We start from the raw sequence: 22,986 nt of genomic DNA, 5'->3' as shown, positions 1-22,986 counted from the left end.
AAAAAAAAGAACCAGTGGTATTGAAGGGAAAAGTCTAAGGAGCACTGAAAGCATTGACAAAGAACAAGACTCTGGGAATTGATGGAATACAAATTGAAATCTTTCAACAAATTAATGTAGCTGGAAGCACTCACTCGTCAATGCTAAGAAATTTGGAAGACAGCTATCTAGCCAACTGGTTATAAGAGATCCATATTTATGCCCATTCCAAAGAGAGGTGACCCAACACAACATGGAAATCATTGGACAGTATCATTAATATCACATGAAAATAAAATTTTGCTAAAGATAATTAAAAAACGGCTTCAACAGTACATTGACAGGACACTGCCAGAGATTCAAAATGGATTCAGAGGAGGACATGGAATGAGGGATAGCATTACTGAGGTCATATGAATACAGGCTGAAAGCAGAAAATATCCAAAAGACGTTTACCTGTGCTTTATTGACTATGCAAAGCTTTCGACTGTGTGGATCAATGACAAGCTACAAATCATACTGCGAAGAATGGTTATTTCATTCTTAATTGTGTTCATGAGGAGCCTATACATAGACCAAGAGCAGTCATGAGAACAAAACAAGGGGACACTGAATGGTTTAAAATCAAGAAAGGTGTGCATCAGGGTTGTATTCTTTCACCATACTTATTCAATCTGTATGCTAAGCAAATAATTCAAGAAGCTGGATTATATGAAGAATAACATGGCATCAGAATTAGAGGAATAATCTTTAACAACTTGTGATATGCCTGCTTGCTGAAGTCAAGATGACTTAAAATACTTACTGATGAAGATCAAAGACCACAGCCTTCAATATAAGTTGCACCTCATCTGAAGAAAAAAAAAATTCCTAGCCACTTAACCAATAAATAATAGCCATCACTTTGCTTGTGTTCACTTTCAACACTTATAGAAGCAGTTGTCAATAAATCAAATGGCATAGTACACTAGGCAAATCTGCTGCACAAGACCTCTTTTAAAGTGTTCAAGAGCAAAGATGTCACTTTGAAAACTAAGGTGCGCCTGACACACGCCATGGTCTTTTCAACAGCATCATAAGGATGTGAAAGTTGGACAATGAAAAAAGAAGACTTTAGAAGAATTGATGTATTTGAATTATGGTGTTGAAGGAAAATATTAAAAGTACCATGGACTACCAGAAGAATAAACAAATCTGTGTTGGAAGAAGTAGTCAGATTGCTTCTTCTGAGCCAGGACGACGAGACTTCATCTCTCTTATTTCAGACATAATATAAGGAATGACCAGTCCCTGGAGTAGGACATTATGCTTGGTAAAGTGGTGAGTCAGTGACAAAGAGGAAGACCCCCAATGAGATGAATTGGCACATGGCAGCAGCAATGGGCTCAAATGCAGTAACAGCAAGGAAGGACGGCACAGTACAGGACAGGGTTTCGTTTTGTGTTGCATAGGGTTACTAGGAGTCAGAATCGACTGGACAGCACCTAACAATAACAACAACGTGTGGTTCCTGGTATATATATCCTGCTGTAGGGTAAGTACTGGACTGCTAACCATAAGATTTGTGGTTCAAACCCACCAGCCGTTCCTCAGAAACCCTAAAGAGAGTCACATATGAGTTAGAACTGGCCCAACAGCACTTAGCAACAATGATACTACAACAAGTGTATTAACAAACTTTCCTGCAGGCACACACTGATCACAGAGACATGTTTAAACAAGTTTTATTTGGAATGTTGTTGTTGTTAAGTACCGTGGAGTCGGTTCCGACTTACAGTGACCCTGCACAGGGTTTCTGAGGCTGTAAATCTTTACGGGAGCAGAAAGCCTCACCTTTCTACTGCTGAGCCTAAGATTAGCAGCCCTATTCGTAATGCATAAATGACCTTGAAATCTAACAAGTAATACTTTTTTACTTACCCTCATGTTCTATTTAAGAAGGCAGAAAAGGACATTTTCAGAAAAAGATGTTTCAAAATTTAAAAAAAAACCATGATATATAAACAAATTCCACAGTTTAGAAAATTCATCTATTCAAAATGATTAAGTCCAAGAAAATATAGTCACAATTCATTTTACCATATTATAACCATTCATGTTGGTGTTCTAGGTTGTGACAAAAGTTTTCTTAATGTAAACCTGCAAAACAGAATAGCCACATCCTCCTTATACTGCCATCCTTCACCTCCAAGGTAAAGGAATAAAGACTTAGAAATGAGAATACAGTCAAGCTTTCTATTACAGTTTGCACATGACAGTGGTAACTAGAACTCACACAGTGATGTCGTAAAAAAAATACCAGCAATCCGCTTCCATAGAGATTACAGACAAGAAAACCTTATGAAGCAGTTATAATCTGTAATGTATGGAATGACATGAATCAGACAGACTCATCAGCAGTGGATTTGGGTTTGCAGATAACAAAACAAAAACAAAAGTAAATTTAAGAGAGGATAGTATTTGCAATGGAAAGAGAATGACATTGAATTTGAAGTTCAATTTTCTAGACATACATCTTTTAAGTTCTTCTTCTACACATACCAAGAAGTCAGGCTACCTTTTTCACTTCAAATATTATCCAGTCTCTGTCACTTTTCTGCTCTTAAAACTCAAACTCATTTCACATAACTTTCAAAATCATGAAATTAAACTATTTCTTATTATCTGAACCCTCAGATCAATCCTAGGATTAACATTGAGATAAATTCTGCAGCACAGTATCAACAGTTGAAATTTTGTTTTTGTTTTGTTTTTATCAAAAATGTTTAACCTGAAGCTGAGTATTTAAATCTAACTTCCAGTTTACAGAAAATATGTAATTGGGGGTGGGAGGGTGAAGAGGTATGTTGTTGTTGTTGTTGTTGTTGTTGTTGTTACGTGCTGTCGGGTTGGTTCCGACCGATAGCATCCCTGTACAGGATTTCCAAGGAGCTGCTGGTGAGCTTGAACCACTGACATTGCAGTTCAGACAGCTTTGCGCTCTGGCGCATTAACCCACAGCGCCACATCAGGACTCCCGAAGAGGTATGGGGAAGTACAAATTAAATACCACCATAAGGAGCTCTGGTAGCATAGTGGTTACGAATCGGGCTGCAAACCGCAAGGTCAGCAGTTCGAAACTACCAGCTGTTCCGTGGGAGAAAGATGAAGCGTTCTGCTCCCATAAAGATTTACAGTCTCGGAAACCCTGTACAGGGTCGCTATGAGTTGGAACCGACTCCACGGCACATGACAACAACAACAACATGGAAACAAGCAAAAAAATCCAAAATAGAATAATTAGGATATTCTATTAGGTGGTGTGGTGCTGTGGGTTAAATGCGCCAGACTGCAAAGTCGGTTTGAACTGTAAGGTTCGCGGTTCAAGCTTACTAGCCACTCCTCGGAAACCCTCTATAGGGTCGCTATGAGTCGGAACCGACTCAACAGCAACCGACTCAACAGCACTTAAGAACATTGTTAACGTTGCGCATTAACCCACAGCGCCACACCACCTAATAGAATATCCTAATTACTGAATTTTTCTGCTTGTTTCCTTGTGGTGGTGTTTAATTTGTACCTCCCCAACAACATTGTTGTTGTTAAGTGCCATCAAGTCGGTTCCGACCCATAGCGAACCCGAAGAGGGTTTCCGAGGCTATAAACCTTTATGGGAGCAGAAAGCCTCATCTTTCTCCCACAGAATAGCTGGTAGTTTCGAACTGCCGACCTTGGGGGTCACAGCCCGATTTGTAACCACTACACTATATGGGGTTAATCATACTATTCTATTTTTCTATATATTAGAATTTTTTGTAAGAAAAAAATTAAAATTATTCCACCATACAAGTGCCTTAGTTTCCCAATACTTTACCTCTTCGAATAAAAAGTTTGGACTTGATTTGAAGAGTGGGATATGGCACTAAAAGATTAAACATTTCTGTTCAAAAATATATTTTATGGGAATTACTGTGTCAATAAGGAGCTCTGATAGCGTAGTGGTTACGAATCAGGCTGCTAATCTCACAGTCAACAGTACGAAACTACCAGGAGAAAGATGAGGCTTTCTACTCCCGTAAAGATTTTGAGCCTCGAAAACCCTGTACAGTGTCACTATGAGTCAGAACCAACTCCACAGCACATAAAAACAACAACTGTGTCAATGATGCCTAGTGTGGATGTATTCATTCAAGAAAGATTTTACTTCGGTCCAACCACAGTAGGCAGTGGAGCTTACAATCTAGTAGTAGAAGCATAATTAAACAAATTAAACATAATTAGACAAAGCATAAAATACACTGTAATAACTACCAAGATAACAAAGAGAAAAAATATACTCAAGAGTTTTAGCATCAAAGAAGGTTAGCCAACTCAATCACAGAAAACAAGGGGATTCAGAATGATTTCGTAGAAGAAATCTAATCCCTGAGTTTAGAACTTAAAAAGCATAGGAATTAGTCAGGTACCAGGAGGCAGAAGATAAACTTGAATGCCCCTTGAAGTGGAAGTGGGAAACAAGGGAGTTCAGATTATATATAAGAATATAAGAAGTTCGACGCAGCTAGAGCTTAAACAGACGAAGGCAGGAGGGAAGGGCAAAACAGAAAGCTAGAGCAATACATAGGCATGCTCACAGAAAATCACGTGAACTGGAGGAAGATCACCACTTTGGAGGCAATTTTTAAAAGGCCAGGTAATAAGGCAATAATATAGGCTGGAGGCAGTGGAATTGAGAGGCAGGGTCAGATTCCAGACATAGCACACAGATTCAAGCTACAAGACCGGCATCTCACCAAATGTGGAAGATGTCCAAGAAGTTTCAAGTTCAGGTCACAGTGAAGGTGATGATGCCATCAACAGAAATAAGGAAACAAAGGCATAACACAGTTTTAAACAGTGAGCTTACAAAGCTCATGGAATGTTCATGTGAATAATTTCAGGATATGATTAAAACAGATTTAAGTCCTCAACCTGAAATGATGATTACAGCTAGAAATGTTATTGATGTGAGAGAGGGGGGGGGAAAAGTCTATAGCGAAGAGCATCTTAGACAGAACTAGACATGCCTACAACTCAGTAAGTAGGGTGAAGAGTTGACAAAGCAGACTAAGAGTGAGCATTTAATGAAGTGGAAGGCCCAGAAAAGCGTATATGCTTTTAGCGAACTCAAGCAAAGATATTTCCAGTGTGTCTCCAATCTGACAAAGATATTTCTGAAAAAATTCATGTTCTGCAAAATTACTGAAACGGGGAAATGCACAAAGATGATTGGGGCAATAAGCACCCTTAAAACAGAGCATACAACTAAATTAAGCCAAAAGGCAAAAGAGGAGGTAACTGGGTAATGTGCATAGATAGTCCTGGGGTTTGCTGTGATCAGCTGTTTCTGTACTCTGCATTCAACTGCTGTCACGTTTATGTGCTAAACATTAACGTGTTGGAAAAATAAAATATGAACCACTAGGAATTTTGCGAGAAGAGCTGTGATATGCACTAGACTGCAAACTAGAAGGTTGGCTGTTCAAGTCCACCAGCTACTCCTCAAGAGAAAGATGACACCTTCTGTTTCCACAAAGATTTACACCTCGGAAACCCCAAATAGGATCTCTATCTATGAGTTGGTACCCACTCAGTGGCACTTAACAACAACAACATGAATTTCTTACTAACATCATTCCTCTATTTACCATTCAAGTATATGTTATTAGGCCATGGTATAGAAAAACATTATCGTTTTCTATATTTATTCTTTAGTTATTTTCTATAGTTTTCTATAGTTATCGCCTAATTATTTCGTTGGTAGTCTACTTACTATAACTTTTTCTATCCCATGGCCTAACATATACTTGAATGGTAAATAGAGGAATGATGTTAGTAAGAAATTAGTAAGAAATCTTAAACATCAAACTAACATAGAAAGATTAAAATTTTCGATCAATCTACACCATACAAATTGGGCTGCGAACCTTAAGGTCAGCAGTTTGAAACTACCAGCTGCTCCACGGGAGAAAGATGAGGCTTTCTGCTCCCGTAAAGATTTACAGACTCGGAAACCCTGTACAGGGTCGCTATGGGTCGGAACCGACTCAACGGCACTTAACACAACAACAAACACCAAAAACAGGGAAGAATGACACTGGCCAAGACAGGAAAACCAGGTAAGATTTTACAGTTGTACAGGTGAGAATGATACATATCTAAACCAAGGACAACAACAGTACAATTGGTGATAAGTGCACAGAGAGCCAGATGTCTGAGTACTTACTACCAGAGGGGTAAAGCAAGGGAAGAGAAAGGACTAAAGGATACAGCTTAAGCTCGGGCAATCAGGTAGTACCATTTCCCTGGTGTGGTGCTGTAGGATAAGCACTGAACTGCAAATCACAACATCAGTGGTTCAAACTCACCAGCCATTCCTTGGAAACCTTATACAGGGTCACTATGAGTCGGAACCCAACCTATGGCATTTAACAGCAACAACAACCATTTCCCTATAGAGGTTCCAGAGGGAGAGAAGCAAGTTTGGGAGTGCTAGGTGAATTTACAGGCAAGAAAAAAATATATAATCCCTAGTATTAAGGAGCTCTGGTAGCATAGTGGTTACGAATCAGGCTGCGAACCTTAAGGTCAGCGGTTCGAAATTACCAGCTGCTCCGCGGGAGAAAGATGAGGCTTTCTACTCCCATCAGGATTTACACCCTCGGAAACCCTGTACAGGGTCGCTATGGGTCGGAACCGACTCGATGGCACTTAACAACAACAACAACAACAGAATTAAAAACTATGGGAATTACACATATAATGCAATCCCAATCCAGATTTCAACAACATTCTTCAAAGAGATGGGAAAAACAAAGAAGAAGAATAAGGTTGGAAACCTCTCACTTCCCGACTTCAAAATGTATTACATGGCTACAGTGGTCAAAACAGCTTGGTACTAGTACAATGAAAGATACATTGATCAATGGAACAGAATGGAAAATCCAGAAATTAACCCATCTACATACAGCCAACTGATTTTGACAAAACACCTAAATATATCACATGGGAAGGTGATAGTCTCTTCAACAGATAGTGCTGGCAGAACAGGAAAGCGATATATAAAAGACTGAAACAAGACCTTTACCTCACACCTTATACAAAAACCAACTCAACATGGATTAAAGACCTACATGTGAATCCCAGAATTATGAAGTCCATTAATGAAAAAATAGGGACAAATGTGAGGGTACTAATTCAGGGAATATACAAACTACCAAACATTTTGAAAACCACACAAACAAAAGTAGACAAAATAGATGAGTGGGATATAACTAAAAATTAAAAACTTACGTGCATCAAAAGACTTCACCAGAAGAGTATAAAGGAAACCCACAGAATGGGAAAAAAATCTTTTGCAATGACACATCAGACAAGGAAATTATTTTTTAAATGTACAGGAAACTACAACACCTATACAAGAAAAAGACAACCCAATTAAAAAATGGGCACAGGACATGAACAGACACTTCAACAAGGAAGAGATCCAGGCAGCCAACAAACATATGAAGAAATGTTCACGATCACTAACCATTAGAGAGATGCAAATCAAAACAACAAAGAGATATCTCACACCAGCAATAACAGCAAACATCAAAAAAGTAGAGGACAATAAATGCTGGCGGGATGTGGAGAGACTAGGACACTCCTGCATTGCTGGTGGGACTGCATAATGGTTCAGCCTCTCTGGAAAGCAATATGGCACTTCCTCACAAGGTTGAAAATAGAAACACCTCATGATCCAGCAATTCTTCTACTTAGTATTTACCCACAAGACACACAAGCTATACCACGAGTAGATATATGCACACCAATGTTCATAGCAGCACTATTTACAATAGCAAAAAGACGGAGACAGCCAAAGTGTCCATCAACTGAAGAATGGATAAACAAACTGTGGTACATACACACAATGGAATATTATGCTGCCTTGAAGAATAACAAGGAAGCTGCAAGCCACCGCATAACACAGATGAACCTTGAAGACATTATGTTGAGTGAAATTGTCACAAAGGGAGAAATAGTGCATAGGACCCCTATTGTAAAAAGACTAAGAAAAAGAACCCATACTGAAGGGGGGGGCGTTCTTTGCTGGTTGCTGGGATGTGGGGGTTGCGGTGAGGGGAGGGAGGGGAAGGTGGAACACAGGGCAGGGAATAGACACAGTGTAGTTTGGGTGCTCTGGTGGGGGCAATATACAAGAAGCGGGAGGGGAATGGTAGAACAAACAGATGAGAGAACAATTAGGCAGGTCTCAAGGGCTAAGTGGGACAGAGGTAAAGAATGATGTATGCACAACCTTGGAACAACAGGGCTCTGGGATACAGGGATTGAGACATGGTTGGAATGGGGGAAAATGTTAAGATGCTTGGCTGTCTTTTGAATCTTGGTTTTCCTTGCATACCATTATAAAATAGACAATGGATGGGGAGAGAAAGAAATAGGCAGAAATATCACCATAAAAAGTTTGTAAGCCCATCTTCTGCCTATAACTGATTGGAATACCTAAAATGGGGCTACATCATGCCCAGTGAAGGAGGCTTCCTGTGGAGCCTCTGCATTACAGTAGACTATAGGTGGAATCCTGAACAGCAACCAGAATCTTCACAGGTGGGAAATTTCCACTTGAAAGGACTGCCAGACCAGCCTGGTGGGCAGACCAGCCTGGAGCAGCTAGAACAGAAGATACTTCTTGAAGGAAAAATACAAAACAATAAAGGCAGACTGACTGATTACTACAAGAACAAGCAAGTTGCTTGCCCTGGAGACATTAAGGCAAGTGGTCGTTTTCCCTCAGAGCAAACTCCCTTCCAAGACTAAGACTCAGTGGGAAAACACACTCTGACTGGTGACCACGTTCATCACCAATAAGGGGAAGTGAGGAAAAAACAGCAATGAAGCTGCGAGCTAAGCTCTACAACGTTCAAGAGACTCCTATGAACCCAGGTGGAGACCTGGTTGGCCAGCATTGTGGCAAGACCTGGGGGTTCTTCGGCCCAGATTCAGTGACATAGCCAGAGAGGACTAGAGTGGAGAGTGAAGCATCCAGCTGATAAGAAGAGAGGGCATATGCACAAGAACACCCACACACTTGCAGATAATATCCATTCTGGAATGACTGGATGATCAGAGCTCAACTAGAAGAAGAAAGAAGAAGAAAAAAATAATAATCTGATACAATTGGATGAACTTGACCTACACCTATGGATGCAGTAGCTCAAAAGAGGGAACAAATCTTTACAGCGAGGATCAATCCCACTCCCTCCGTACACAGAGTAGACAGGGATGGGAAACTTGGACACTGGCTACCCAAAATGGGGGGGGGTTACAAAGGCAAGAAGTGTCTGGCTTACAAGGTTTCAAGAGGGAACCTAGATCCAGAGGGTGTGGAGGAAGGTAGAATCTCCACTGAGTAGTATACAATCTGTCTAGGTGGGGCTGATGAAAGGAGATGCGGATAGGTCTCTTATTATTATACAATGGTAGTGGTGGTTATGTGCTGTGGAGTCGGTTTCGACTCATAGCAACCCTGTACAGGGTTTCCGAGGCCGTAAATCTTTACGGGAGCACAAAGCCTCATCTTTCTCCCATTGAACACCTGGTAGTTTCGAACTGCTGACCTTGTGGTTCACAGCCCGATTCGTAACTACGCTACCAGAAAGCCCTGATACAATAGTGAATAATTTTTATCAGGACTGATTGTGAGGATTGGAAATGTAAAGGTAGACATTTTGTAGCAAAAGGAGGGAAGTGATTGACTTTACAGTCTAGGAGCGGAGGTTCCTGGGACCGTGAAGGGAGAAGAGCAGAGACCAGGACCCTACCCAGAGAAGCAGGCAGGCAGAGATGATGATGTGGAGAGATGGAGCGGAGCGGCTGGGGACTTTAGTCCCAGAGAGGGAGAGGGAGACAACTGGGGTGGGGGGCAGGCTTGCTGGTTATATACCCTTTGGTTGGTTGAGGATACACAGAAGGGATTGTAACCATGGCAATGAAATGATACACGATAGGATGAATGTAAAAGTAACGTTCTCCCATGTAAACTATCACATAATTCACAATAAAGCATATAAAAACAAAACAAAACCTACTGGAGTGCAATAGCTCCATATGATAAGCCCTGGACTGTGAACCACAAGGTCTGCAGTTCGAACCCACACCAGCCACTCCATGAGAGAAAGATGAGGCTTTCTGCTCCCACAAAGATTTTTTTTAAAAAGCCTTGGAAACCTTATACAGGGTTACTAAAAATTGGAACCAACTTCACAGCACTTAACAACAACAGTATTGGAAACTAAAGCAAAAAGCTGATCATTTTCAATAAAAACCAACTAAAAGGCTACTTGGTATTAAGAAGGAAATTCTGCAGAGTAAAATGAGGGAGGGGAGCAAATAATTTGAATGATATGTGAAAAACAGTGTTGGTAAAGAATATTAAATACACTATGGCCTGCCAGAATAACAAATAAATCTGTCTTAGAAGTACAGCCAGCATGCTCCTTAGAAGTGAAGATGGTGAGACATCTCTCATACTTTGGACATGTATCGGGGGGTAGGGGTGGGGGGTGGGGACCCAGTCTCTTGAGGACATCATGCTTGATAACGGTCAGCACACAAGATCTCCTCAACGAAATGGAGTGACACAGCAGCTGCAACAGTGAGTTCAACGACTGTGAGGATGGTTCAGGACCACGAAGTGTTTTGTTCTATAGTACACAGGGTCAATATGAGTTGGAATCAACTCCATAGCACCTAACAACATGTCAAAAATGCTTCCCACCTCCATATTGTTATTCTTAAGTGCTGTAGAGTCGGTTCCAATGCATAATGACCTGTATAAGGTTTCCGAGAAGTACCTGGTAAGCTTGAACTGCTGACCTTGCAGTTCAAACCAACTTTGCAGTCAGCATATTAACCCACGGTACCATGCTTGTTAACTGCCATCGAGTCGGTTCTGACCAATAGTGGCCCTGTATAGGGTTTCCAAGGAGCAGCTGGGTGCGCTTGAACTGCCGATCTTGTGGTTCAAACCGACTTTGCAGTCCAGCACATTAACCTGCAGTGTCAGGACTCCTCGATATAGCAAGACTTTAAAGTACCAAAACAGTACCTTCTGTCATATGTTATTGTTAAGTATTGTTGAGTCAGTTCTGATTCATAGCATCCTTTTATAAGGTTTCCAAGGAGTGGCTGGTGGGTTTGAACCACCAGCTTTGTGGTTAGCATTTCAGTGCTTATCCTAGAGCACAACACCAGGGCTTCTGTGATATAGTCATTTCCTAGTATTTTTCCCCATTAACTTTCAGACATTCTTTGTACAAGTCAAGTCTTAGGCTCCAACAGAAAAGAAACAAGTTTAGGCTCTGCCGCCTACCACCCTATGATTTAAGGCTAGTTACTTAAGAGTTGTAAGCTTCAAGTTTCCTCAGCAGAAAATGGAGATAATAATAGTACCAACTTCCTAAAGTTGTTAAGATTACATGAATAATCCATGAAAGTACTTAGCACTGTTGTTGTTGTTACGAGCCGTTCCGACTCATAGCAACCTTGTACAGGGTTTCCGAGGCTGTAAATCTTTACGGGAGCAGAAAGCCTCATCTTTCTCCCGCGGAACAACTGGTAGTTTCGAACTGCTGACCTTGTGGCTTGCAGCCCAATTCATAACAACTACGCTACCACTACTATACTGCAAACTCAATAAATTTTAACATTTAAAAAAATATTAATTACTATTAATGATGAAAATGTCACATCCTTAAGATATACAGGAGCAATAAAAAGGAAAATTGACTGAGTGACAGTTACCTGAGTGACAGGTGTTTGCTTTTTAAGTATTCACTAAACAAAACTTTTCTGTAAGTATACTTGAAGATTTTATTTATTTATTTTTTTTTTTTAAGGAAAAAAGGTTAAGAATCAATGCCTTAAATACGAAAAGATTTGGTATATCCATTCCCTTATCCAAGCTCCAAATTGCTTTCAGTGATAATTACTCCCTCCTCTACCTCCATCTAAAAACTTTAGGGAAACCTTTATCCCTTTTTCTGTGAGCTTCTTTTTAAACACACTCAAAGTAATGAAAAAGAAGAAAAAAGATAATCTCAACCCTTATCCCAGGTTGTGGAGTTCTGTGATACTGCAGGATAAGCACTGGACTGCTAACCTCAAAGCTGGTAGTTCAAAACCACCAGTCACTGCTCAGAAACTCTATACAGACTCACTAAATTCCAACAGACTAAACGGCACTGAATACACACACGCACACACACACATACATTCCAGGTTATAGCCATCTCCAGTTTTTAGAAAATTCCTCCTTGCAGACCAGATCATAACACTACTCCTTCAAACTAATCCAAGATATTACTGCCAGTCACCCTTTCCACTGCTCTCATCATGTTATACACCTCCTAACTCTTTGCTCTGAAATAAGTACTTTCAGATCTATCAAGAAATAGCTTCCAACCAATAATTCGTCACAGGTCATATTCTAAGATCACCACAGGCTATTTGCAAGTCTCATCTCTCCTCTTTCTAGGATGAGCACTGGACTATAAACCCAAGGTTGGTGGTTCAAACCTATCACTCTTGGAAACACTATACAGGGTCACTATAAGTCTGGACCAACTTGACCGCACTTAAGCAACACTAAACCTCCAAGTTGCTGTCAGTGATACTTGCTTCCTTCCCTTGTTAGGTGCCACTGAGTAAGTACCTACTTATAGCAATCCTTACAGCACAACAGAATGAAACACTGCCTGGTCATGTGCCAACTTCACAATCGTTGCTATGCTTGAATCCACTGCTGCTGCTACTATGCCAATCCATCTATCTCATTAGAGGTTCTTTCCTCTTTTTCTCCACAACCCTCCACTTTACCAAACATGATGTCCTTTTCCAGACTGGTCCCTCCTAATACGACCAAAATATGAGAGACGAAATCTCACCATCCTGGCTGTACTTTTTCCAACACAGATTTGTTTGTTTTTTTGGAAGTCCATGGTATTTGCATCAATTCTTCTACAGTCTTCTTTGTTTACTGTCCAACTTTCATATGCTTATAACATTATTGAAAATACCATGGCTTGGGTCAGGTACACCTTAGTCCTCAAACTGACATCTTTGCTCTTGAACACTTTAGAGGTCATGTGCAACAGATTTGCCTAATGCAACAGGCAAATTTATTTCTTGACTGGTGCTTCCATGAGTGTTGATGGTTGATCTGAGCAAAATGAAGTCTTTGACAACCTCCCTACCTCCATCTAATTTATCTTCTTTTTACCTGGATCTTTAAATGTCTCATACTTTCAAGTTTGGTATAAATTCCTACTTTCTGAAAAATTCAACATCCTTTTTTCTCTCCAAGGACCTCTTGGAAGTTTTCTTCTATTATGCCACTTTTGACTGAAATGATTTTCCTCCTCCACCTTATTCCTCCCCACAACTTCCGGACACAAGTCTACATTTTCAAGAAAATTCTTTATTCTTGCACCAAGCATCTTTTTTGTGTATCAGCTTGTTGTATAATTTATATTTGATCTTTTACCCATCTAGTTGATGAGTCAGTAGAAATGATAGGTCATCAAAGTGTTCTGAAGCAAGCTAATAATCACAACTACTTAGTCACCAAGCTAAGTTGTAGTATAAGGTTCAAATGGGTAAGACTAGATACGTGGTCAACTCTACAATGAAACCATTTGAACAGACTGGACCCCAGTTTACCCATTCATCCTATCTCTGCTGCTGTTGTTAAGTGCTGTCAAGTGGGTTCCAACTCACAGTGACCTTGCATAGCAGGGGTGGGAAAGTCCAGCCTGGAGGCTGTATAAGTTCCTACCAAGGCAACCAGAAAGTTTCAGTCATTACACTGCGGTTGTTAAGTGCTGTCAAGTTGGTTCTGACTCATAGCAACCTTGTATACGGTTTCTGAGGAGCAACAACTGGTGGTTCGCAATCCAGTATGATCCTACAACAGCATACCAAGAGTTTCAACAATCACATTTGCTGTTGTTAAGTGCCATCAAGTCAGTTCCAATCCATAGTGACCCTGTGTAGGGTTTCAAGGAGTAGCTGGTGAACTTGAACTTCCAACCTTGTGTATCAAACCGACTTTACAGTCCAGTGCATTAACCCACAGCACCATACCAGGACTCTAGCCATCACATCAGGGGTGAGTTAATTAAATGTTTGATAAAATAAAAGATTAATTTTTAAGTTAATAATTTTTTATGGTCCACCTCACCAATGAAATTATAAAGTTTTACAATAAAAAGGTTCCCCACCCCTGTTGTATAAGGGTTTCCAAGAAGCAGCTGGTGGTTTAAACTGATCTTATGGTCCAGTGGTTTATCCTATAGCACCACACCAGGACTCATAACAGGTCCCTAGCACTCCCCTTTTTCTCAAAACCTTACCAGTCCTACTACTTTCTCTCAAGACTCTTCTCAATTATTGTACCATCATTATGGAATGCCCCTTACTTCCCCCTCTTTCTCCTCCAGACCTCTGCCTGGGCAACTTTCTCTTGTCCTTCAAGATAGTCTCACTCACGTTCTTCTATTATGAATCAACTGGAACATCTCTGACCCTCAGGCTCCAAGTTAGGTCTTCTCATGCATTCTCAGCATACCTATATCATAGCACTGAGATACTGCATTGTAGCTTGTAAATTCCTTGAAGGTACAAATTCAAAATTTTATTCCATTTGGTATCCCCAAAACCTATTGTGTTGGCTGGGCACATAGTTAAGACTCCCAATAGAAAGCTAGAGAAAACTCATATCAACTAGGTGACCTTGGGTAGGCTGCATAACCACTCTCAGTTTTTACCTCAGGTAGTGGGGTTAATGCTACACCTAGCTCATAAATTAAATGAGGTATTATGAAGTTCTTAATATAGTGTATGCCACTATATAGAACTACCATACCATTTGAATATACACCGTTTCATGTCTTAGGTATTCTGATATATTGTGAGGAGTGCGATATTGTTGTTAACAATATTTTTTGTCTTTTTTAGGCATGATAAAAGTCACTGGTCACCTTCTGATCATCAGCAAATATTTGATGAATACCTATTATTTGCAGGAGTCCTTGCTAAGTTCCTTAAGCTCTGGGAACATAGATAAGAAGACTGTACCAATAGCAAAGAAAAGCAAGAAAGAATGTTATTAGTTCTGTGCAAACAACATGGGTTTTTTCTCAAAACTTCTAAGTTTTCTTTTATAGTAGTGATAACTTCAAGCAAAACTACTGATGGAAAAAAGTTAAAAATTAACTTTTATTCAGTGGGCCAATCGCAGAAGGTAGTCCTAAAACCTCCTGTATCTACTTCTAAACAGACACTTTTGCTTAGGAGTATTTTTTTACAAAGGAAATTTTAACCACGACCAAGACAGATGACCTTTATTTGTCTCATTCAAGTGGGAATTCCACAGATATTTCCCTAGGCTTTCGTCCAGACAGTATTAAACTAGTTCTGAAAAATGGCTTTAGTTTTGTCTGTTCCTTCTTAAAACCTATTGTGGAGGAACAATGAATAGTATACACCCAATCTTCCCTCTCTAAGACAGGACAAAATGCCACTTCTTAATCACACTGGCCCCTTGGCAGCAATTACAAAACTGCGATTCATGTCACCTAGAATTAGAAAAAGAGGCTGTGGACTTAAAACCATTTCCCCCTAACTAATCCAGAGGTCAGAGTCCCAGTGAAGTTTGTGCATTATACTTCATTGCTATTAGTAGCTGCAGAGAGACCTCTAGCGCTGCCTGGATAAGCCCAGTTTGCAAAGAGTGTACCTGCTAATGTCACCTTAATGAAACAATGGCAACGTGCTGAGTAGCAACGAACTGAGTGACTGACCACGAAGAATGTTTACAGTTTTGCAACCTCTTGGAAATCCTACCAGCTTGGAGCAAAAAATATATATAAGGACGAATTAGCTGTGTGTTCAATTGATTTCAGCAAAACATCAAAGCAATGATCACTCGATGCACATCCACTGCAAGAAAGGGTAAGAAAACAGGTCCTATAAAGCGAAGGTCAGAACAACCTCTCTTCCAAAGCCTCACTCAACACAATAGATGGTAAACTATTGTCCACCTTCTGCTTGCTCAAAATGCCAGCAGAACTGGAGTAGAAGCTGGAATCGCTCAGCACGACCGGTCCAAAAGGACAGCACAGAAATACAAGAAAATGGTCTTGGTACATCCTACCCTCCCCCACCCACCACCCTTAAACAAGTCAGTTACCCGGCTGGTCCCCACCCCCCTCTGCGGGCAGCTACCGCCAGCCTGGGCCCGGCGCGAGATGGTAGGCGAGGGGACCCGCAAAGCCGGGGCTCCATGTGCAGCGGCGCGGAAGGTACAGAGGGGGCTGCTCCGGGCGGAGGCGACCGGTAGCGAGCACGCGCCGCGGCCGCTCCCTCGGCTGCGCGAGTCCCGGACCCGGCGGCAGCATCCTGGTCCGCGCAACCCCGGCCCGCGGACCCCGCCTCAGCTCCACATCCCTTCCTCGCCGACATCAGGCCGCGCCCGCGTGACGGGGCCGAAATCCCCGGCATTTCCCGTGGCCTGTGCCGGCAGCTCCGGAGGGCGGTTGCAGCCTGGCCCTCGTCCCGCCGCCCGCTCTGTCCAGTCAAGGGCCACGGTGACGGGAGGCGGCTGCCAACTCCGAGCTACCGCGGCCAGAGAGAACCAGCCCGGCGTCGGCCCCCCGCCCCTCCCGCCGCCACCGCCACCGCCACCGCCTGACCGGCGTGGCTGGACGGGTAAGCCGGCGGACCCAGACCGCTGAAGCACACTCACTTCCACATCGCGGCCCTTGTTCTTGAAGCTCTTGATGCGGTGGTTCTCCAAGCCGGGGTTCTCAGCCATGGCTGCGCGCGGCTCCAGCGGAGGATACTCCTGCGGCTGCGACGGCGGCGAGTCTAGGCGCGCGGGGGATGGGGGGTGGAAGGGAAAGGAGGGGGAGGAGGAGGGGGAAAGACAAGCACGTTCCGTGACGCCTCCGAGCGCGAGGTGGCAGCAGCGCCGGGGGAGGTTCAGGCTGACTGCCGGGCGGGGCGTGGCGGGAACGGCGCTGAGGAGCGGCGCGCGCTCGCGCATGCTGGGAACACGTGATTGGGGGCGGCAACTGGCCTGGACGTTCGCTCAACTAGTTCTTAGGATGCCTCCCCCTCGCCCCCGCCCCGCTCCGGGAAGGCCTCCCCATAACCCCTCGGGGCTACAAATGTGCCAGAAATGGAGCCGGCTTAAAGACTTTTACCAACCGCAACCCTTCCTTCCCGCTCCGCCCCGTTCCCATCATGCTGGCAGAAACTACAGATCCCATCATGCCAGGTTCCGGCTTAGACTAATTCTCCAGGCACGTGAGGGAAAAAAGAGAATGCCGGGATCCTTGCGCGCCTGGCTGTCAGCTTCGCACGCCATGGGACCGAGTGTGAAGCTCCGCCACTAATACCGCCTCTGGGCGTGTCAGAGGGAGGGGCTTCCTTAGAGACGCTCCTTATGCCCTATAGAGAAGGAAAAGGGCGGGGCTTCCTGGGAGGAACTTCTCGCTCCCTTTAGCCTAGAAAATTAGAAAAGAACCTTGGTGGGTTCTTTGCTCACTCCTTTTTGGGTTCTTCTCAAATAGCAACCACCTTCATTCGCTGTTCCCCTGCTCGGCTTTGGTTTTATAAACATTTATTTCCACATAGCACACGCATAAATCTGCATATTATACGTGGTGTGTTAGCTGACTTCCTGGGCTAGGATTTAAACTCGGTGAATGGAGGGGGCTTTGATTGGTTTAATGCTGAATCCCTCACGTCAGACGTCAAAGGTACTCAGTAAATACTTGTTAAACAAAATAGAGTGCTTTCGCATCTCGCAGTTTCATTATCCTCCCAAGGCTGGTTCTGCAATCTCTCTGCAGTAGTTTTTGTACATCTGTGTCCCCAACACGTCTTTCCACTAGCACAACACACAATCTCAGTCTTCAGACACCCATCAAGCTGTGGTTACCGACTCTATTTTAGTATTTGCCCTCACGGTCATCACAAAAAGATGATCATGGGAAATTTGTATCAAGAACACTGATTGTTAGCTGCTTTTTGGGGATGGTGGGTTTCATTTGTGTATGAAATAATTCCGTTTCAGGATCGACCTATCTGATACAAGCTATCATTTTATTTTATATAGTGCACGTAGTTCAGCTGAACCGAATCATTCAAAGGTTGGTAGAACTGTAACCATGAAGAGAGTAATGGATGACGATAATCTTTTTAAATAAAGGAGACTTAAAGAGGCCAAGGCGCAAGGGTCAGGAACTCAGAGGTCTTCTGTGGCCAGGTACAGAACAAAGTGGAACTGATAAACACAGGCCCTTTAAAGGCTCCAGACCACTGTTGGCCATGTTACAAAGTGGCCCAATGTTTCGAGAGTTCCAATTTTCAAGGGAAACCAAAAAGTGACTTTTTTCCCCTTCATTTACTTGTGATGACTCACATTTTTAATACTCTTCAGTGATCCCTATCCCTACACTTTTGAATGTCAGGTCCTTAGTTTGCATGCAACACCTGATTTTAGCCCAATATTCCTTTGCTCATTTGAAGGGAAAAAACAAACAAAAATCTAAGACTTAGAATAGATTGCTTCAACGCTGATTCTTACTGAGCTAGAAGTTGCACGTTTGCCATTTGTTAATTCAAGGAGAAGAGAGGAAAAGAGGCTTGGAGTATGCTCAATCTCAATTATTATTTAGCAAGGTATTCTCATTTCAGTTCAATTTATCCTCTTTTATCACCTCTCCTTGGAGTCCTGGTGTAGTACTGTAGGATAAGCACTGGACTGCTAAGCTCAATGACAATGGTTCAAGTCTACCAGCCACTCCTCAGAAACTCTATACAGGGTTACTATGAGTCAGAAATAACTTGATGGCACTTAACAACATCACCTCTCCTTATCCTATCTGCTGTCATCAAACACAAACATCTTTCATGATTCATTTTTAAAGTCTTCCACACTTAGTAAGCACTTTCTATGTGTTATCCATTTTTATTAGCATTTGTAAACAAGGTAGCCTGGTTTCTGCCTCCTCACAGTTTCATTCACATCTATCAGAAAAGACAAAAAGTGAAACAAGAAATTACCAAAAAAAAAAAAAAAAAGCATGTATGTTAAGAAGGGGGAAGGAAGCTCATATAATCCACAATCCACACAGGATGACCTTTATAACTTGCCAACTCTTGACTCTTAACATTTGAGGAACTCCAGCAAGAGTGCAAATGGAAGTCTACATGTCATATGTCTAAATATTAAAGGAGTCCTGGTGTGGCTTTGTGGGCTAATGCATCAGATTGCAAAGTCATTTGAACTGCAAGGTCGGTGGTTCAAACTCACCAGTTTCTCCTTGGAAACCCTATACAAGGTTACTATGAGTCGGACTTGCCTCAATGGCACTTAACAACAAACAACAAATATTTAAAAGTTATAAATCAAGCTTACAAACTTGAATAAAATACATCCTAGCCTCCTACATTAACAAATGCACCTCCTTAGCAGCTCATCTGCAGTCTGTCATACTATGGTGGTTTTTGTGCTGCTGTGATACTGAAAGCTGTGTCACTGGTATTTTAAATACTATCAGGGTAACCCAAGGTCTACGGGTTTCAGCTGAGCTTCCAGACTAAGACAGACTAGGAAGAAGGAAGGCAGACCACTTCTGAATAGTTAGCCACTGAAAATCTTATGAATAGCAGCAGGATATTGTCAGATGTACTGACAGAAGATGAGCCCCTCACATTAGAAGGTACTCAAAATACAGTTGGGGAAGAACTGCCTCCTCAAAGTGGAGTTGACCATAATGACTTGGATGGAGCAAAGCTTTCTGGACCCTTACTTCCTGGTGGGGCACAATTTAAAAGGAGATGAAACCGCTGCAAACATCCATTAATAATCAGAACATGAATCTAGAAAAATTGGAAGCTGCCAAAAATGAAATGGAACACATAAAGATCAATATCTAGTCATTAGTCAACTGAAATGTACTGGTATTAGCCATTTGATTCTGACAATCATATAGTTTTCAATGCTGGGAATGACAAATTGAAGAGAAATGGCATCACATTTTTCATCAAAAAGAGCATTTCAAGATCTGTCTTAAAGTACAATGTTGCCAGTGAAAGGATAATATCCTTTTGCCTACAAGGAAAACTAGTTAATACCACTATTATTCAAATTTACACACTAACCACTAAAGCCAGTGATGAAGTAGAAAAATTCTACCAAATTCTTCAATCTGAAATTAATCAAACATGCAATAAAGATGCACTGATAAATACTGGTGGTTGCAAACAAAGAGAAATGATCCTTAGTTGGAAAATATGGGCTTGGTGATAGAAATTATAATGGAGATGGCATGATAGAATTATGCAAGATCAGTGATTTATTCTTTGCAAATACCTTTGTTCAACAACACAAAAGATAACTATATACATGGACCTCACCAGATGGACTACACACTGTAGGATAAGCACTCTACCACAAGGTAGGTTTAGTTCAAACTCACCAGCCACTCCTTGGAAACCCTATACAGGGTCACTATGGGTCAAAACCTATTTGATAGCACTTAACAATAACAACAACATCGGTGGTAAGAGACAATAAAGAAGCTCAATAACATCAGCCAAAACAGTCTTGTGGAACAAACCATCAATTACTCATTTGCAAGTTCAGGCTGAAGCTGAAGAAAAATTTAAAAAGTCCACAAGAGCCAAAATACAATATAAATACAAAATAAAATATGACCTTAAGTGTATCCCATCTGAATTTACAGATCATCTGAAGAACAGATTTGATACATTAGACACTAATGATCAAAGACCAGAGGAGTTGTGGGATGATGTCAAGAATATCACACCAAAAGAACGCAAAAGGTCATTAAAAATACAGGAAATAAAGAAAAAACCAAAGTGGACATCAGAAGAGACTCTGAAACTTGCTCTTGAACATATAGAGAACCTAAAGCAATTGGCAGACATGAAGTAAAACAACTGAACAGAACATTTCAAAGGGCAGCTCGAGAAGACAAGTATTGAAATGTGCAGAGATCTGGAGTTAGAAACCAAAAATACTGAATGCATTCAGTATTTATCAAGCTGAAAGAACTGAAGAAAAAAGTCAAGGCTTGGGTTGTAATATTGAAAGATGCTGTGGGCTGAACATTGAATGATCTAAGAAGTATCAAAAGAAGATGGAATGAATACATAAAGTCACAGTCTGCAAAAAGAATTGGCCAGTGTTCAACCATTTCAAGAGGTACCATATGATTAAGGATCAATGCTATTGAGAGAAGAGGTACTGAAGGCATTGGTGAAAAACAAGGCTCCAGGAACTGATGGAATACAAATTGAAATCTTTTAACAAACTGATGCAGCATTGGAGGTATTCCAAAAAATTTTAAAGACCTGCCCAACTGATTGGAAGAGATCCATATGTGTATGCATTCCAAAGAAAGGTGTCCCACCAAGATGTGGAAATCATTGGACAATATCATTACTATCACATTTAAGTAAAATTTTGCTGGAGGTAATTTAAAAATGATTGCAGCAATACATCAACAGGGCATTGCCAAAAATTCAAGCCAGAATAAGAAGAGGCCATGGCATGAGGGATATTTCTGCTAACATTAGATGGATCTTGGCTGAGAGCAGTGAATACCAGAAAGATGTTTACTTATGCTTTATTGACTATGCAAAGGTATTCAGCTGTGGAAATCATAACAAACTATGGACAGCATTGAGAAAAATGGATATTCCAGAACACTTAATTGTGCTCATGAACCTATACATAGACCAAAAAAAAAATTGTTCAAACAGAACAAGGGGATACTGAATGGTTTAAGATCAGGTAAGGTGTGTGCCAAGGTTCAATTCTTTCACCATACTTATTCAATCTGTATGTTGAGCAAATAATTAGAGAAGCTGGATTATATGCAGAAGAACGTGGCATCAGGATTGGAGGAAGACTTATTAACAAACTGTGATATGCAGATAATACAACATTGCTTGCTGAAAGCAAAAAGGACTTACAATGCTTACAGATGAAGATTGCTCCTCAGTGTGAAGAAATCGAACATTCTCACAACTGAACTAATAAATAACATTATGAGAAAAGACTGAAGTTGCCAAACTTCATTTTGCTTGGATCCACAATCAACACTCTTGGAAGCAGCAGTCAAGAAATCAAAGGATGTATTGCATTAGGCAAATCTGCTGCAAGAGACCTCTTTAAAGTTGTAAAGAGCTGTCGGGGTCCAGCCTCGACAGGGGAATGGGTTTCACGAAGAAGGGATGTCTGGGAGGCGAAAGAGAGGTTACACAAAGACACAGACACACAAGGTTGATGCAAGCTGACAGGCAGACAGTTCTGCTGCAGACATTGCATGCAGAACTAGCTAAACACCAGTCTTTTATTATCATGAAGGAGGAATTTGACACAAAAGAGAAAAATGAAAAAAATGTGGTTGTTCTTTTGAGACAGGACACGATGATTCACAGATTTTATCTTAAAATAGTTTTCCAAGGGCATCATGCTTCTCGTGATAATCTAAAATCCTTATTTCCATATGAAAAGGTCAAGCAAGCTATTACAGATTATATATTGACTAGGCCTATGTGACCTAGGGTAGCAACCTGTGTTTTCTTAAAGGTGTCTAACATATTCTCAGCACTTAATCACAAATGGGTGAAGGTGAGAGACTTAGAAAAATCATAAAAGGGCTAAGTTATGATTTCTGAAGAGACTCAAGCTGTTCTTGTATATTTTGGAAGCAGAAAATATAAGCTTTCATTTGTGAACAAGATTTCAGATACTTGGCTTTATTTGTTTGACTAATAATCCTTTCTTCCTTACTTCTGTAGCTCCAGGGTGTTGCAGACCGTGTAGGCCTGGTCAGAGGTTCGAGGCCCTATAGGCCCAAGTGTAACTGATCTAGCCACTTGGCA

At 41.4% G+C, this 22,986-nt stretch overlaps 1 protein-coding gene and 1 pseudogene across 1 annotated transcript in view; one reads left to right on the top strand and one right to left on the bottom strand.

Annotated features, from left to right (window-relative positions):
• The window catches only part of LOC102838916, a 48,802-nt pseudogene extending 32,009 nt beyond the window's left edge, over positions 1-16,793 (top strand).
• LOC102837785 (importin subunit alpha-4-like) overlaps positions 1-16,935 on the bottom strand; it is a 170,585-nt gene extending 153,650 nt beyond the window's left edge. The window contains exon 1 of the mRNA XM_006874148.1: positions 16,805-16,935. Within this exon, the coding sequence (XP_006874210.1) occupies positions 16,805-16,873 (69 nt within the window). The 5' untranslated portion in view covers positions 16,874-16,935. The remainder of the gene's footprint in view (positions 1-16,804) is intronic.
• Between the last annotated feature and the right edge of the window lie 6,051 nt (positions 16,936-22,986).

This window comes from Chrysochloris asiatica, unplaced genomic scaffold (genome assembly GCF_000296735.1).
Source record: "Chrysochloris asiatica unplaced genomic scaffold, ChrAsi1.0 scaffold00263, whole genome shotgun sequence".
NCBI classification, from domain to species: Eukaryota; Metazoa; Chordata; class Mammalia; order Afrosoricida; family Chrysochloridae; genus Chrysochloris; species Chrysochloris asiatica.
This window is presented reverse-complemented; position numbering and strand designations above follow the sequence as displayed.